General features: G+C 47.4%; 1 protein-coding gene across 1 annotated transcript in view; it reads left to right on the top strand.

Moving 5' to 3' along the window:
* The first annotated feature begins 11,651 nt into the window (after positions 1 to 11,651).
* Positions 11,652 to 18,466, top strand: part of TET2 (tet methylcytosine dioxygenase 2) — a 72,741-nt gene continuing 65,926 nt past the window's right edge. Inside the window, exon 1 of the mRNA XM_065837868.2 lies at positions 11,652 to 11,791. Coding sequence (XP_065693940.2) covers positions 11,762 to 11,791 — 30 coding nt within the window. The 5' untranslated portion in view covers positions 11,652 to 11,761. The remainder of the gene's footprint in view (positions 11,792 to 18,466) is intronic.

Genomic DNA, 18,466 nt, shown 5'->3' with positions numbered 1-18,466 from the left:
CCATGTGGCTCTTCTCCATTCACCCCCCGCCAGATACTGCTGCAGATGTGCATGACCCAAAAGGGTCCAAAGACATCACAAAATCAGGCTGTCCCCTCCGGATGTCAGGTGGTGCACATGTCAGGTACAGTGGTGGCATGAGGAGGCTTCAGAAAGGGTTTTTTGCCCGCCCCCCCCGATTGCCACTGATTTGGATGTAGCAAAAATGGAGTTGGGAGAAAAATATCAATGAGTTTGGATAGACTGAAATGAAAAAAAATCTGTTCTCGATGATGTTCAGTTCCAAGACCAAATCCTTCCCTCCTCGCCTTGGCAAAGCTTGTCCTCAGTGAGCCTCATGGACTCTGATCCATATTGAAACCCCCATTGACAAAACACAAGAGCTCTGCTGGGGAAGATCTGGATGAAAAAAAGCAGCAGCACTGGGAGCCATGATGAATGCTATCTGCCAGGAAAACATTGCATTTGAAAGGTCAGAGGAGCAAAACAGAAATTAAGAGCTTATTTTCCAACATGGAAAGTGTGAGTCTCACCTAAGGTTGGAGTGAAACAGTATACATTTCATCGACTGAAAACTTTTCAGCTAAAACGTCTTTCCTGGGAAGAAAACATTTATGCATATGTATATGTAGATATCCTTGTCACGTATGTAGATATCCACTCTAATATAGACACATATGTACATAGATGGCGCCTACTTTCACTTGAGAGAAGCATCTTTACCTTCGGCGCAGCTGACCCAGTAAAATCTCCCAGCAGACACCCAGAGCTGCTACAAGCAACTGGCCCCAGCAAACATCAGCTCTGTTGCTTGTTCATTCCCTCTAATGCAATTAGAACAGATTAACATGGGTGACTAGATGTGAAAGGCAAACGTACCTCACTATCTCCATCCCACTCGCATTTATTAATTTGAGTCCTGCCCTTTTCATAAACTTGTTGCTCTCTTGACCTCCCTCAGATGGAGGACCCTTTTTATTGTTGCTTGAAAATTAAGAAGAGCTCTGTCAGGGAGGGACAGCCAGCTGAAGCCATCAAATCCATGAGTCCCACAGCAGCACAAAGTCTCTTTTCCCAAGTTAGGCGCGAGTGGGAGCTTTAGGGGCTCAAAGTGAGCCAGCAGCTGCTTTCTTGACCCCTTTGGCAATCCCTGGCTTCAAAAGTCCTTGAAGGACTGTGCAATTAATACCTTTACAATTCTTTTGCATGGGGTGTCTTGCACTTTATCTCTCGAATGCCAGACATCTGCTCACTGGATAGGCCTCCAGCGCACATATCTTCGGGTTAACCGCTCACATTGCACTGTAGTCACAGTAACAGAACAAAAGACACAGAATGGTGATCCATGGACTAGATTAGACCCCACTAATCATCTCACCTGACCTCTCACACAGGTAACCTTTAGGTAACCAGCTAAAGCAAGCCATGACGTGTATTTCAGACAAACCTTGATGGGAAGGTTCTGCCACTTCCCCTGCTAAACTGTTGCACAATTTAGGAAAAGATTATTGCTCTTAAAAACAAGAATCTTTTGAACTGAATTTGTCTAGATTTAGCCCCTGCCCATGGTGTTTTGTTTTGCCTTTCTCTGCCTGATTAAAGAACCGGCAGCTACTGAGAACTTTTATCTTTGTAGACATTTGAGGACTGTGATCTTAACCCTGCCTTTCTTAAAATAAGTAGGTTGAACTTCTTTACATCTCTCAGAGGGAGACAAGTATTTCTGACCTCAGAAAAAAGGCCAGGAACTGATGGTGAGCTGGCAGGTCCTCTCCAAAGCCTTTCCAACCTGTCAGCATCATTTGGATGCATGGCCCCCACTCCCAAACGGGTATAGCCTTTCAGTAATTACTTTGAATGTTCTTACTTCCCTCTGTATTTCCCACTAGAATTTTATTTCCTTAATTTCAGTTCACATTTACACAGTTTCTGAAGCTTGGCTTTCTTGGACTGCTATCTCTAGAAATCAAAGAATGTCTTCCATCCAAGTCACTCCTCAGTTTTCCGGTCATATTTTTTCAAAGCATATTTTAATATTCCAGGTTCAGTCCACTCCTCAGCATTTCAGAAAAAAAGTGATGTAAATTGTGAAATTGTGACCCCTTCCTCATCCCTGACCAGTAACTCTACAAGTGAGAATAGCCCAGGAAATGGCACATCTCCAATACTTTTCTTACTTTCAGCACCCAGATTTTATTTTCCATATGGTCTTCCAACTGGGATGCTGTGGTTCTTCCCAGGACTCTTTAAAAAGTCCATAATTTTCACACTGTGATGGAAACGTGGCTTTGAGAAGGTCTGCAGGTGGTTTCCTGGTCCACCCTTAGCCTGTGTGGGTGGACGCATCCTGACAAGCTCCGTCCTGCTGAGTCTCCACTGCAATATCTTCTGTAGGCAACTTGTTTCAGCACAGAACTACCTTTACAGTCAGAAATTATTGTCTTGCCAAGAGATGTGCCTTGCTGCAAATTACCCCATTTTTTTCTTGCTTTATTTCCAGCAGATGTGAAGGGCAGGTGATGCCCAGCTTTTGAACAGAATTTAACACAGGGCAGATAACTTACCACATCCTTACACCCGCCCAAACCCCGATTCAGCTGCCCCAAGCACTTCTGCTCAGGGGAGAGCCTCGCTGTATAAGCTGTCATTCCTGCAGACCATCTCTGAACTCCCTTGTCTAATATATTGCTGGAAGCACAGCTCTCCAGCTGGCTGCATTTCTCCACCTGAAGCCTCACCAGGCTGTGAACAGCAGAGATTTCCCCATGGCAAATTCACCGTGGGGCGCAGTTTGCCCTTGGACAGCACTGTCTGGCTGCTGGCCCCAGAGCAGCACCCACCTTTGGAGCCTTTTCTGCCGTACATCCCTGGTGTCCCCAGGCACAAAAAGCCTGTGCCCCTCTTGGGGACTGTCCCCATGAAGTAGGGGGTAGGTGAAGTCCTTCATCACCAGTGGGTGACCACTTAGGGGCTACTTACATGGTACCATCCCAAAATCTCCCTTCTGATCAACTGGGCTGTAACAACCCTCCTCTTGGCACCCTCCTCTTTTCCCTCTTTATCTGTCTCCAAACTCCTTCAATAAATCTTCCTCTTGCTTCCTCCCAAACGTCAGATGAAGAACAGCCTTTCTTGGTGTTTGCTGCAAAATTTAACCCCTGTTTTCTCTGCTTAGTTTTCTTAAATCTGCCATGCCCTTCCCTGCCTGTCTTTCCAAGCTGTGGTCTGTCCCCCAGAGTCTCTGTGGTGCCTTTTAAATCCTGGTTTGCTTCTGTGCTGAGTCTCCAAATATTTCCTGTTTATTTTCTGCAATTCTGGCATGATTTCTGAAGGAATTAAAAACAAATCTGTTTATCTTTGCTAAATCCCTCTGCTGATAAGGGTATTAGTGGTCTTATTTACAAATGGAAAAGCAAGGCTACGTGAGACTGGAAGTAAAAATCTCATGAAGCAGATCCCTAATTTGAGATGTTCTGAAAGCATCCGGCAGTTGAATTTTCTGAAAATACCAAATAACTATCTTCTAAAAGTCATGCCCCTTAAACCGCTTCTCTTTAGGGACCTCCAATTAGTGGCACCCCCACTTCCTTGGCACTGCAGAAAACCCAGGATGCTGTCACACAGGTGGGCAGCTCATCCACGGCTTTTTCCTGGATTGAAATAAAACAAACACAGTGCATACTACGTGGCAATCGGAGTCTGTGGCCGCAGACAATCTCCTTCTCTCACAGAGATCACTTTTTAATGCATCTTCTAATTTTTCAGTGATGGAATTAGCAAGGCACAGATTGTCCCAGCAGCTATTATATATATATATATATATATATATATATATATATATATATATTTTTTTTTTTTTACCAGCATTTTTTCATTATCTCTCAACACCCCATTAAGGGAAGGAGAAGACAGGGCAGGTTGTCACCACCGAGCAGCATCACTGCTATTTTTCATTTTGACAGCCAGTGGCCCATTACACTGGAGGCACCAGCTGCACACAAAGGTGCACGATGCCGACTGAGGGCTGAACATGGACCGTGCTTTGGCCACCAGCCCCCAGCCCTGCCCTGAGGAACCCGCTGGCACCAGTGATCAAAACTGAGTCCCACCTGCTGCCACATCACACCGCCGCCTGCCAAAAAGGGGCACAGGATGGTACATTTTTCCCCACGGAGAAAGGCTGGAAAGAGCAAAAACTGTGCCAACGGGCTGTGAAAGGCAGACAGATTTCCCCACTGTCCAAATCCCCCCAAAACAGACAGATTTTGAAATCTTATTTTATTGTTTTTAAGTTGCTCAGGGCAGTGAGGACTTCTGCTGGTGCCTCACAGCTGCAGAGCCCTGCCAGGCTATTCCTCTTGCTCTTCAAATCTCTGGACAAAAACGTACCTTATAATACATGTAATGCGGTGACTGTGTGTCTGATGTATGTCTGCAGCTTTCAGTAGAGCTTTTTTACAGCTTTTTGAAGAAGGGAGGAAGGAAGACCGTATTTACTATCCCCACATTGACAAAAGAACACCAGGACCAAACGCAGAGGTCCTTCCCCAAGCTGCAAAACCCCAGGCTATTGCCAGGTCATGTCCAAACCCAGACCTCTTGCCCTCAAGGAGCTATGGTGCCAACTCCCTGCCTAAAACAGTAGCAGGCATGCAAGAAAAAATCAAAGCAAGCTGACAGCTCAGCTTGGACCACAGACAGACTGCTCTGCCAGAGGAGGAAATCAAAAGAGACCAAGACAACTATAACATCTTCTTTATGTATTGCTTCTAGATTAGAAAACCCACACTAAGGAGATCACAAGTACACAAGCATTCACATTACTTTTGAACACAACTTCGCTGCTAAAATGCAGGCTGCAATGCAGTTAGCTTTGCACGTAGCTTTTCTGTGATTTAAGCAGAATTTAACTCAGTATAATTGTGCCTGCACTAAGGGTATGAACAAAAGTGATGCTGTCACGTCTGCTCAGAGGCTGAGAGTTTCTGAATCACGGAGGTGATGATGGCAACCCTGTGATTCTGTTTGGGCTCCTCACCTAGATGTGCTCAGAGGAGGGAAACCAACAAGCCGAGTCCCACCGAGCTTGTTAAAAAGGTAAATGATGATTAAAAACTAAAAGGTAAAGCTTGTTACAAGCTGTCTGACCATGCAGCCCCTGCCTTTCCCAGCTCCTGCCTGGGCACGCAGCTCAGGCTCCTTCCAAGGGCTGGCATTTGCCGTGTTGCAGCCCAGGTCTTTGTGTGTCACCTGGTTTAGCTGTTTCATCAGCCCCTAATGTTTTTCCCTCAGCGCTTTTTCCTTTGCAGGACTTTCTTGGGAGTCAGCTTTTACATCTGCCAGGAAATCACAGGCTGCAATGCAAAAAGTGGGAAATCTCCTTGGCTTGTCCTGAGTCAACAGCAGGACCTTTTCCTTTCTACTTTTGAGGTGAACTGTAGAAAATGACCAAATTCCCCAAATCTAAAGTTGTATGTTTAATCCATATACTGGAAAATATTGAAGTAAAAGTGACTATTACTGATTCACTGAGACTGTCACTAGTGATACCAGTGGAGTTCAAGCTCACCTGAAACAAAGCCACCTTTCCTCAATGCCTAACTACAGACACAGGGACCCTGGCTTCAGACACCTAGTATGAAAATGTGGTTGCAGGAGGTAAGTGCTCAATCACTCCTTCATCTTCTACTCCAATTTTCTGAGGAAGCCAGAGTCAGTTTGCAAGGAGAAGGGACACTGAGCACCTCCCAGAGACCAGTACCCTCAGGAATTTTAGCCCTCCGCCGTCCCCCTTTAATCCATAATTGACAAAAAGTCATGCCCAGGGACAGAGGACAGAGTGGCCGCTGAAATCAAACCACTGTTCAAATTGAGACACTTTTTGGTAAATCCACGGAGAAAGTAGGGCCCGGGAGCAACGTGGTGTTGGCTGGAGCCAGCGCCACCCATGTCCATATCAGAAACAGGAGCGCCGAAGTCCCCCACACCCATCCCTCTTCATATGGGCTCTGCTCACGCAGATACCAAGGGCTTGTATGCAAGGGATCCTCATCCATCCCCACCATCAGCAGAGACCAGGGAGAGCACGTAGGAGCTTTGCTATGGCAGGTGTTTGTGTGTGGGAGAGCATCCAGCCACAGCAAGCAGCAAGCAAGACTGATGGAGCAAGACTGGTCACCCCTTTGCTCCCAGAAGCAGATATTTTGGGGGAAGGGCTCCCACACACTCTCTCTTGTCCCCCTGCACATGTTGGTGTATGGTACCAGGTTGATATATTTGCTTTCTCGGCTTTGCTGCCCTCTCAAAGGCCCTGTAGTGCAGCAGTGGAGATGCCTGAGGGATGCTGGCAGGCTGGGGAGTGGGGTGAGCAGAACAGGGAGAGCTGACTTTGGTCTTGAATGTCACCAACTCGGCTACAGTCAGGACCCATAGACACTGCTGAGAGCTTTTGTCCTTTTTTTTGGAAGATCATTGCTGGAAGTCAACAAAGTGCCGCTCCTCAGGAGAAAACAGAGAGCAGGTCTCCATCCCTCAGCTCTCACCTTCCCCTATGAGCCCGTAGGAGGAGTCTCCACTTCCCTTGCATTAAGGATTTGGGATTTTACTACCACAGCCATGAAAAAGAAAGCCTGCGGCCCCAAAAGGGTGAGCTGTACCTTCAGACCTGCAGAGGGTCATCCCACTTCACCTCTCCTTAAACTTCCCTTACCCCTGCCTGCTCCAGGCCAGGGGCTTCCTTGCCCCAGGGTGTGTGTCCCAGCCACGGTCCTGGGGGCAGTCACTGCCCAGCGGGTGCCTGATGTGCCCAGATTCAGGCTCTCCAGCCACAAATGCCTGAGCAATAACGAGGTTACAGTCACTTTCAGAGCCACACACGCTGCAGAGCAGCTTAAAGACATCTACAACCGTCGGCAAATAGCCACGAGCTGAGAAGTTGGATCATCTGCAGCATGTCTCCATCACCAAGCAACACATGCATTCCACCAGTAGAACAACGGTGCTGGGCAGATAACATAGAGTAGCTCCAATGTCATCCCAGCAGGCATCCCAACCATTGGGCACCTTGCTCCCCAAACTCCACACCGAGCTAACAAATTTTCTCTGCACCATCTCATCTGTGCTGTCCTGGAAAAGCCCTCTCCCATCCAGGGAAGGAACACCAAGAAATGACAAATAGTGACCTTTGATGAATTCAGGGAGAAAATAAAGCGGTGTTCTGTTATGTTGGAACTCCAGGCCACCTCCAAGCCCCACCAGCAGAGTCACTCTCCTGCTGCCCACCAGCACCTGAAAAAGCCCTGCTGAAAGGATAAACTAAAGCAAAATGATGGCTCCCTGAACTGGTCCCATCACCTTTCCCACCGGCAGTGCAACACCTTCTCACTGTAGGGCTTCTGCTGGATGCTGCTGTGATCTGGACCTGGGCCCATGAGAAATCAGCGTTCCTTGGTGGAAGACAGAGATAAACGTTTACATGGAGAAAAGACCTATTGTGCTGCAGTTGCCAGTCCTCTGGACTGCTGGGTTTTGCTCAAGGAGGTGGAATGGGCTATCTAGCACATTTATTTTCCCTGACCTCATGTAGCTGTTCACACTTTATCGCAGCAGGGAGAAAACATGAATAAAAGAACATGAAGAGTTGCAGGCTCAGTAGAAACAATTTAATTATGGCCCTGAACTCGTTTTTTTTGAACAGAAATTTTGAGTTGGAGTTGAATTTGGCTCAGCGAGCTATGTGAAGTGGGTAGTTAATATAAACTCTCTTATTCTTCAGTGCAGGTAAAGGGTGAAAAATTATTTGCACTGTATATCTTTCTGAATGTTTCGTGCAGGGACGGGAGCGAGGGGGGGGAAAGTACATTATATTCCTTCAGATAGTCCAAGTCAGGTTTGGTCATTGCAGTTTTTGAGTTAGGAGGAGACTTTGGCTGTGATTTATGCCCTGGTTGCCCCAACATCCTTCACAGGGAATGAGCTTTCCCTCCAGCAGAGGGGTAAGGTCCACAATCTTTTAAATTGTTGATCTAATTGTGTGTAATTACACATTGTACACACAAATGCTCCAATTGCCAAGTGACAGGATGCTTTTTACCTGCATTTGGCCCACGACATGTTTGCTTTGCCGCAGCGCCAGCTGGGGAAATAAGAAACACGGTTTCAGACGAGACCTGCAGGGATTCCCCCCAAATCACACTGTGTGACAATCCGGTCTCTGGACCTTATTGCTATTAACCCTCTGCTCTGAAAGTTAGATTGAAGCAGATTATTCTGTTCCCAGCAGATCTCAAAAGGAGCAAAAGCTGTTCCTGACAAGGACAGCAGCGGACACACATAGTCTGGAGAGGATTTTTTGGTAGGATTCTCAGTGCATTTAATCAGTTGTTGAAATGTCCTTTTTGTTTTTGCTTTCCATTGCTTGCAGATGCAAAGACCAACTGAGAAGAAAAAGGCTGGGATAGCCTTAGAAACAGCTCCAAAATATTGCTTGAGCTGGGCGAGTTTCAGTGCATTTCTGAGGAAGATGCACATCTGTTCTTCACAGCAGGTACGTCTCTTGAAAAATGCATACAACTGCAGTCTGGGAACAGCGTGCTCGAGAGTTTAAAAGTTTGGGGTTTTTTTTCCCCAGCTCTTTAAGGGTGAAAGGGTGTGGGGTTTTTTACATCACTACGGTCAAGTTCAGGTGTATTTTTCTCCCCATTTGATACGCAAAGACACGGCAAGACAAAACGGGTCAAATTTTCTCATTAAATAGATATGTTGAAGCCAAAAGAGCTGCTCCAAGAAAGAGATTAGATCCATATCCTTTTCATTAGGTTACTAGCTGATACCAAGAAACGTGCATTGAAGAGCAAGCTGTGTTTGACAGAGTCATGTGTACTAGAAAGTAGTTGGTCTGGAAGGCAAAAGATCCTGCGGTCGGTCAAAATGTGGCAGGGCTGTGGGAGGGCACCAGGTCAATTAGGAGGCTTGTAGGTCAAGAAAGCTGAGCACAACCCAGCCGAGCAGGGGAGGCTCTGGTAAATGTGCCTTGTGCTCCAGGAACAGCACTGCTGGTTCAGCAGGATTGCTCCTGGTGCTGTTGGCGCTGGTGATTACAACAGGCTGTCCTTAGGACAGGAAAGGGTTGTTGTTTGTTTGTTTGTTTTGGTTTGTTTGTTTTGATTTGTTTGGGGTTTTGTTTGTGCCTGTTTTTTGTTTGTTGTGTTGGGGGCTTTTTTGCTTGTTTTTTCTTTTTTAAGAAGAGAGAGATATAAAGAAAAGAATAGAGAAGTGAACCACACCTATGACAGGAAGCATTTTAAAAATGCATGCTTCTCTCACATTCATACATGCAGGTCAGATATGCATGGGTTGTTTCTTTATCTTCAGCACAGGAGCACAGTCAGAAAAGAAAAGAAGCTCAGTGTAAAACCCCTGCTTGTGGCTCTGGGGTTGATTTGTTGCTTATTGTTTTTTTTTTTTTTTTCTTTTTTTCATTTTACCCACCCAGTTTGCCAGGTTTGCAGCTGCTCACTCATGCAAAGGGAAGAGAGGGCTGTGCTCCCAGTAACCGGCCTGGCAGAGCCCTGGCAAAGCCAGACACCTGCTCTTGCCAGCCACAAAGGGTGGACGGGCACAGGAAGGATCTGAGCCATGCAACAACATACAACACACAACACCTCACCCAGCACAATGCAAATATTGGAGAAAAGCAGAAAGAGAGGCCTGGCTGAACCCTGTCAATGCCGTTAGGCAGAACAAGATGGTGCAGAGAACAGAGGTGTCTGCAGGTGCTGTGAGAGCGGCTCAGCAGGAGACAGCACTTTGCACCCACTAAAAGGTCGAGTGTGCTCGATCCTGGTAATGTCAGCTGGATGTGCCACAGCAGGGGAAAAAGCAACCCTAGGCTTTAATAAATATGCAGACTTGAAACAATGATTAAAGGTGCTAGAAACCAAGTAAGTACCATGAAAACACAACAAATCTGGCAAAATTGAGGCAGACCTTGACCGTTCTTTGCATCGTTTACTTTTCAAAAGAGAGACAGAGACTGAGCCTATTTGCACAGGTTGAGGCTGCACAAGACACTGCTGAAGTCAGTTCTGTGGAAGCAAAAACAAAGACCTTTGTCTAGAAAACTTACTTATTTTCCTACGGGATAGGGCTAGCTGGGCCAGCACCTTTCTGAGGGCTGCGGAGAGCGAGCACGGGTACAGGGGTGACATCCTGCTGGCAGCGCAAAGAGATTTTAGCAAGTTGAAAGGGCAACCTTTTATCTCCAGTCTGCTTCTGAAATGTTTCGCAGAAATTAAAGCAAAACCAAAACCCAGAGAACAAGCTGTGATGTGAAAATCAAATTACTCAGTGATGATCTGAACTTCCTAGAAATCACTCTGATCTGCATCGAGCGCACCGGGTTTGGCATCTTGCGAAAGCCCTTTCTCAGCATCCTGACTTCCCCGGGCAGGGGAGAGCTGGGGACTCGGGCACTGCTGGTCACCACAGCGGCTGGAGATCCCTCCTGTCACCCCCGGAGTGAACGACACATCTGTGAGTGGGAAACGGTGCGTTTAGGAAGCGAATGTTCGCCGAAAATTCCGCCCCGGCCCCGCAGCGCGTCCCGCACAAACCAGAATAGAGCAGCCTGGGGGATGCTCTAGTTCTCGCAGCGGTGACGGTACCGCGGAGGGGAGACCACCGGCTCAGTGCGGTGCCCAGCGCTCCGGGGCGGTGTTTCGGCCGCGAGAAGCGCCGGTTCCCACAGAGGCGGGTTTGCATACTCCTCCTTGGTTCCAGCTCCTCCGGCGACGGGGGGGCGGAGTGCGGAGGGGACGGCAGCGGCAACCTGTCGCCCGCTGGCGAGAGCTGGCCGGCTGGGGGGACACCGCACCCCGCACCGCGGGGCTGAGAGCGGCAGCCAAACCTCCAGCTGCCGCGGGCACGGAACCGCTTCTCTTGCGGAGAGCAATAAAAGGGGAGGTCGGGAGGGGTGTAATTGGCCCCATTCGCTAGGGACGCGGGAGGAATCACGCACACCGCGGGGCTGCGGCTTTGCGGAGCGGGGAAGCGGCGCTGGCCCGGACGGGTGTGCGGGGGCCCCGGCACAGCACGTGGGCCCTGGCGCCAGTGGGCACCGGACTTCCTTTCGGGGAAACCTGGGGAGATTTTGTTCTTTTCTCTTTTTTTTTTTTTGGCTTTTCTTTCACGCTGCCAGCCTCCCACCGAGCCGCAGCCCGGCGAAAGGAGTCGCGGCCCCCGCAGCTGCCCCCCCCGCGGGGACGGCAGACGGGCGGCCGTGGGAAAGCGCCGCCGGCGCCCGGGAGGGGCTGCGTGCGGGAGGGGGTGCCCCGCACCCCGCGGTACCCGCGGTACCCCACGGACCCACCAGCTCCCGCGCAGCGCGAAATCAAAAAAATAAGGGGGGGGGGGAGTAGTAAGAGGGGGAAAGGGATGGAAAAAACCCCAAAAGGGCAAACAGCGGCAGCAGCCGGCACAAAAAGCCCCGGGCGGGGCGGCGGTCCCGCGGTCGGTGACGGCGACAGTGACGGGGGCGCCCCGCTCGCGCGCGCGCTGCACGGGGGCGCCACGCGGAGGGGTGCGCGGGGCGGGGGGGTTGTGCCGCGCGCGCGGGGCGGCGCGGAGCGGGGGGCGGGCGCCGACGTCAGGGCGCCGCGCGCATATTGATGCGGGGGCCCGGCCGCTTTCGTCAAGGAGCAGAAGGAAGCAAGATGGCGGCCCTGTAGGAGCGGGGAGCGCGGCGCCCGGCTGTGCGTGCTGGATGTCGGCAAGGCTGAGGGACGCGGCAGAGGTCAGAGCGGGTCCGCCGCGCCGGACGCCTTCCCCACAGGCTCCCTGGGGGTGTCGCGGGGCCGCGCCGCGTCGGTGGGCATCGGCGGGGGGGTGGGCGCCGCCGCGGCTCCCCCAACATGGCTGACTGACTGACAGAGGCGGCGGGGGGCCCGCAGCCCCCTCCCCGCGGGGCCGGCCCCCAACTTTGCCTCGCCGCCCCTCCCCGCGCCTTTGTCTGCGCGGCGGCGGCTGGGGGGACGGGGACAGCGGCGGGAGACGCCCCGCCGCCTTCCAGCCCCTGGGGCTCCCCGCCGCGGGGCTGCCCCGCTGTCCCTCCGCAGCGCCCCGCGGGGACCCCGGCGTTCCGGGCCGGCCCCGCGCACAGCCCCGCGGAGCGCGGCCGGGGGTCGGGCCCCGGCTTTGTGCCGCTCCACGGCCGCGGGAGGACACAAAGGCGGGCGCAGCCCTGGGGAAAGGGGGAGAGGGGTGGGGGCGTGAGGAGTTTGGGGAGAGCGACGGGGGTGGGGGGAAGGAAACCCGGCTCTGGGGGGTGAAGAAGTGTGTGCGGGTGTGTGGGGGGGCTTGCTGCGAGGCCTTTCCTTTTTCTGAGCGATCTACACGCGCGTTTTGTCCGCGTTGCTAAATGCTGCCGGCGGGGCCACTTGCACAATGTGGCCACGGGAAGGAAAAAAAAAAAAAAAGAGAAAGAAAAAAAATACTTTCTCGTGCATGTTCCCCTAAAATGACGCTTTCGGCGAGGTCGGACTTGTTCCCCGCCAGATGACAGACAAGAGCAACAACCTCAGCACGTTTGTGAGCCGGACGCGCGGCTCCGTGCGCTCGCACCGTGAGATGTATCGGCGTGAATCACCCTCTTACACACCAGCGGGCATTTTCCTGCCCTTCGTTAAAATGAGGCTTTTCGTCTCGCGGTTTGAATCTTGGAGATTCAGCAGACCCTTTTTCTGCTAAGTAATTTTCCTTTTCAGAGAGCGAGGTGAAAGAGAAGTGTTGTGGTCTAGTGTGCTTCCATTGAAATGTTGCAACCAGAGATCTCATGGCAAGATTTGTTCTCGATGCTGAGAAGCATGCAAATGTGCAGGCTTTGAGCAGCGATCAGTTCAGCTTTTTTTTTTTTTTTCTCTTTCTTTTTTGATTGTGAAGTTTAGGAGTTTCAGAGATGAGGAGATACTGTCCCTAGTGAAAGCAGGTCACAGGGTGTTGTTTGTCGGCTAATGAGGCCATTCTATTTGCATGTTAATGACAGGTTGACTTACTGCAGCAGGGGGTGAAGTGTAGTAACATGTATATTCGCTTGTGTATCTGCATGTGTATTCTGCTATGGCACTTTCTCTGGAGGTTGTAAAGTGCAAAACAGGACGTGGTTGCCAAAGATATTCAATAGGGAGATGTTAATGTTCAAGGGTCATGTATAAACTCGACATGGAGTGGGATCTGACTGAATAAAAGGTGATGAAAACAACACTTCGGTACATTCAGTGTCTTTTTAAGAGAAGCCCTTAGCATGGCAGGCTGACCATAGATTATAAATCATTCCTTCTCTTTTAGGAGTTAGACAAATTTCCTTAAGTGGCATGTGATGAATGTATTGGTTCCTTTTAACAGTAGCCACGGAAAATGAGCGCATTTCTTTCAGCCCGTAGGGCCACTTGCCCCCCAACTATTGTTACATTTCCCCAAACTTTAATTCTTGGTAGGTTTTTTCTTTCCTTGTTACCTTGCAATCAGTTTCTCTCACCTCTTCAAGTAAAGGGAAGCCTATGCAGTTTCTATATAGATTACCATTTCTATATTGTTGCGAAAGGTCTGTGACCAACAATGGTCAGGTAACAGTTTTTAACAGACTATCATACAGAAACAGAACTTCTTTCAGCTCTTTCTCCCTCAAATACATGGGGCTTTGGTTGCTGCTGTCCTTTGACACTTCAGTTCTCAGTTGCTAAATAGCTGATTTTTTTCAAAACACTCAAAAATGAATACAAACACTGATACTATTTTGCTACATCTGTGTTAAAGACAGTTTCACATATTTCTTTTCCTGCTCCCAAATTATATTATTTCTATTATATTTAAGTCTGTTGTGTCTTGAAAACATTGGTAGATCTAGCAAGTGAAGAACTTTTGGTCTGCCAGATATGCTGCTGTTAACACTTTGAAAGAATGTGTGCATCTTGGATTTTATCTTGCAGAAAAACAACACTTTTGAACCAATGTAAATAAATCACTGCTGGGCAATATTTTGTCTCTCTTCCTCAGTGTCATGGAAAGTGTAGCGTGAACCCTGCCAGTGAAGTCAGAAAACATTTAAATCTAGCAACCAGGGTGTAGGGAGGAGGAGAAAAAAAAGGGAGGAATGACAAATAACAGTGCTTAGGTGGTGGGACTAAACTGTTGTTCACATGAAGAACTCAAAAAAGTCATCTTTTAGTGGAGATATTTGTTTCAATTTGGGAAGCAACATCAAAAAACTTTGCGAATGCATCCAGGGAACCTCATAAAGTGTTTTTGTATTGCCCATTTCAGAACTAATTATTAACAAATCTTCAAAAGAAGAAAAGGTTGAATGGGAGACACTGAGGCTCCTGAATTTGCGGAACTATCACTTCGTAGTAAGGCTTTTAACGAGGACTTTGGCATTGTGCTGATTCCTGGCTTTTAGCCAGGGAACCTGGTATTGTTTTGATATAGTGCGCATGGTCCTAGACTTTGGCACGTCAACATTGTTTAAAGAACAAGAAACGTCTACCCACTGAGGAGTTATTATGACGGACAGATTTCCAAGGTCTCTTGTTGGCACCAGTGCTGTGTTGGGTACCAGAAATAGGTGGTTGTAAATATTTTGGTTTCTGTGTGCAAAATTGGGGGACCCTGTAGTTGCTGCTGGAATGGGGATTTCAGCTGCCAAAGTTGGAAGGGACTGTTCCCACTTTGCCCAAGCACTTCAGATGCTGCTGGGACTCCATCTCCAATATGGTTCCTTTAAATACTAGCAACAGCCAGACAACCCTAAAGAGAGAAAAAGGGAAAAACCAAAACACAACAGCCTTACTGTGTTTTGGAAACAACCTGCTGCTCAGGTATTGAAAAACTTGAAGTTTGGGTTGGGCTGATGTTGCGGACCCTGTTTGGGATTACAAGGAGTGCTTCCCTTCTAAGTTACTTGTATGGGCAGTAGAGTGGTTTTCTCTGAGTGTGCCTAAGCAGTGCCTTTCAATCCCTTGCTCTGTTTCATTCTGAGTGGAAGATGCGTCTCTTGTTTCTACTGGAGCCAGCTAAGGGCATTTTTTAAAAATTGTCCATTCTTCAAGGTGGAATTTCAGATGAGCTGTCAAATTTGGCTTGTCACAGCAAGTGACCCTTCTACCTCTCTCACTTGACTACCACACAGTAGCTCTAAGCATGGTAGCAGCTCTAAGCGTGGTAGCAGCATCTCTAAGCCAGCTTCACAATTGGAGCCTGAAAGTGGTAGAACAAAGTTGCCAAGTTTCAAGTAGAGTTGGTGGTTATCTTGGAAACTCTGCTGGAGAACACAACCACAAATGATTTTGCCAAATAATATACAGTATTTATTTAGTCCAGCTCTCTGATTGCTGTTAAGGCAGACAGCCAGCAGCAGTAAGTGTTGTGACATCATTTTGAAAGGCAATGTGCTGGTTCTGAAATGGAGTGGGATGTACTATGATTCATTATTAAAAAAAAAAAAAAGCTGTAGTCTGAACAGAGATAAAGCATATGACTGCATTATGGCTGAAAGCCAAAAAGGGAATTATATGAATCAATCACACTTGTAGCATTATTCCAATCCCATACTCCATAAGGCAGTGAATACCGTCTTACTCATTCAATTATATTCTGCAGGAAAAATATGCTTTTGAACAGTGAACAAGTGACTAGTAACAAGTTGCCATAGTTCCGGTTGTTGCACTTTCAGATCGTCACTGCTTGCATGTTCCATTTGCATAACTTGTCCCAATATCCTAGATAATAAAATGTTACAAATGGAAAGTACCATGAGTAATCATCTTCTCAGTCATCCATGGAAGTCACTTCTGCCTTCCCTTAGGGTAGACAAGGCTCTTAAGATCGTCACTGATTTTTCCCAAGGAATTGCTCAGTGGGTGGAGAAGACAGACGTGCTGGGGTTAAGGAATAGCATTCTGAACCTCCAGCATTAGTTGGACTAATCCCAAGGACAGCTGATGACTGGCCCAAAAAAAGTTGTTTGGATTAAAATACTGGGAATGTGCCTCATATTACGTAGCAGGGAGTAACGGAAGGAAGGTACAGAAAAACAAAGTTTGAGAAATAGGAAGAACAGCCAACTGATTTCACCCACGTATCTCACACTGTTCTTGAAATGAAGAAAAAAAAATACCCTGCCTTATAAGAGGATCAGAAAGAGTGTTCTACTAGTTATTCATAGGAAAGGATTTTAAAGAAAGATGTTGTGTTTTGAAAAACACTTCAACAATTAGAAGCCATAAATATTTAGATTCCTGTCTGTCTTTTCAAGCAGGCTTGTTCATCTCCGTCAAACACCTTCCAGAAAGCTGAATCATCTTAGCAACCTGAACAAAATTCAGGCTGTCCTTCAAAAACAAAGTGCTCTGTGGGGGTGTGGATTGGAGTATTGTTGCCTTGTAGCATACATATGGCAAGATACCCCAGTAGGATTATTCTTACAAATAAAGAAAGGCTTGCAGTATTGAGGCTTCAGTTTGACCTAATTCTTGGTGTGTGTCTTTTTCCTTTTTTTTTTTTTTTTTTAAGGCAGCATTTCTATTGCAATATGCAAAGGAATAGGCTTGTTCTATGCTTAAGTTCAGCAAGAAAGGAAAATTCAACATGTTAATCCTAATCAAGTACAGCATGTCTTTTAAGACAGTTTCAACGAAGTAGCAAAGAGAGCAGGTGAGTGGTTAGATAGCTGAGATAACCAGGAATAGCTAAATAACCAATTACCCCTTGGAAGCGTCTTCCATGGGTACAGAGCAGTAGCCTCGACACTTTCCGATTAATTACAATGATGCAATTTAGTCAACATGAAATATCTTCACGTGTTCTACAGCATTACCTCTAACAAATATATTCCATGTGGGTTCCCAGCATATGAATACTGGCTTCACCAGGTGTACGCATGGGGGTGGAGAAGTTTCCAGGTTTAAGTTGAATTTTTCACAGACATATGAAGAGGATAATGACTTCTGCATTCTATACTCTGCATGAGCTATCCTTAAACTTAGTTTTCAGTGATTTAAAATTTAAACAACAACTCTGCGTAATCTATTTTCTAATAACGCATAAACAGTCTGAGATTTGTCTTCCAGTGTCCTGGCGTGAGCTGCTTTAAGTCACATCGTGTTGGAAGAGGATTTAACTCCATTGCAGTAATACCCCGGCTAACAAAGCGGGTAGATGTTAGGTCAGGAGGATGACTCTCCATGCGGTTGCACACACATGGTTAGAGTGTTTACAAACAGTGTCCCAGCACCCTCAGCAGCTGCCTTGACGTAGCCAGCGAGGACAGAGTTCTAGGAATGTCCCTAGTCCTCACGGGCAGCGGAGCAGGGGGAAAGAAATAAAAACCACAGAGTTTAAGAAAACATAGTGTAGTTGGGGTTTTGGCTGAGCTTTCTGCATCTGTGTTCCGTTCTAGATCACTGGTTCCTTTGTCAGATGCTGCTGTTTTTTCCCCCACTCAAGCGCAATCTGGGTTGTATCGATAAGTTTCCCTGGAACTGACTGACCTTAAGTGAGAGATGGAGGTTAACACAATTGGTGCAAAGGTTCCCAATGATCTCTCTGCCCCCTTCCCTCTTAAAAAATGTATAAGGAATTCAATCCCTGAAAGCTTTTATGACAAAACAGCTCTTTACCATACAAGAATCCCACTGTAAATGGTTATATTTTTTTTCCTTAATTAGGCATGACTCACTGACTGTTAAAATATTAGAACAATTCCCTTTTTAAAGTACAAAAAAAATAATGAATCCAACTAACTTTATAAGTAAAATCAAATAGCTGAAAGTCTTTACTTAATGAGACATGTTGACACAAAGAGGCGTTGCTGTTATGAAAGCTAATACCACTGCAAGGCAAGTTTTGGATCCCCATTAGACATAAGAAGCTTGGTGGAGATTTCTGTGTTTGCTCAACCAAACAAATAGTGGCCACCAGTCTGTTGCTTAAAAATAAAAGGAGAGGAGAGAAGTGGTGGCAATTATTGGAGGTGTCTTGCCAAGATGGTTTCAGGAAGCACAGAAGAAAATACATAATAGCCTGTCAGAAGCACCCAACTGACAACGTGTTTCATGCCCGTGGATCTAAACCAAAGCTGTCAGACAGGTTCTGATCTCTGGAGACACTTGAAGCCTGTGTTCTGAGTGCATTGTGAGACCTTATTATTATAGGTTCTCTTCTTCACCGAGAAACATATATTTTCCAGTCCCATGCACATTTTTCAGACTTTCTTGTGCACTTTTGCAACAAGCACTCAAGTCAGTGTGCAAAACGCATGGCTTGCTTTACAAAATTAATCCTAAAAAGTGGTTTTTCCTCACAGGGGAAGCAGTTGGTGCAAGTGTCTCTTCCATATTCTGAACTTGTCTATATGAGTCATAGTGTTTACCATCATACAACAGAGAATGAAGGCCAGTCTGTAGATCTTGTTATA

The sequence above is a fragment of the Patagioenas fasciata genome, chromosome 4, assembly GCF_037038585.1.
Source record: "Patagioenas fasciata isolate bPatFas1 chromosome 4, bPatFas1.hap1, whole genome shotgun sequence".
NCBI classification, from domain to species: domain Eukaryota; kingdom Metazoa; phylum Chordata; class Aves; order Columbiformes; family Columbidae; genus Patagioenas; species Patagioenas fasciata.
The sequence above is the reverse complement of the archived record's forward strand: the minus strand, read 5'-3'. Positions and strand labels throughout refer to the sequence as shown.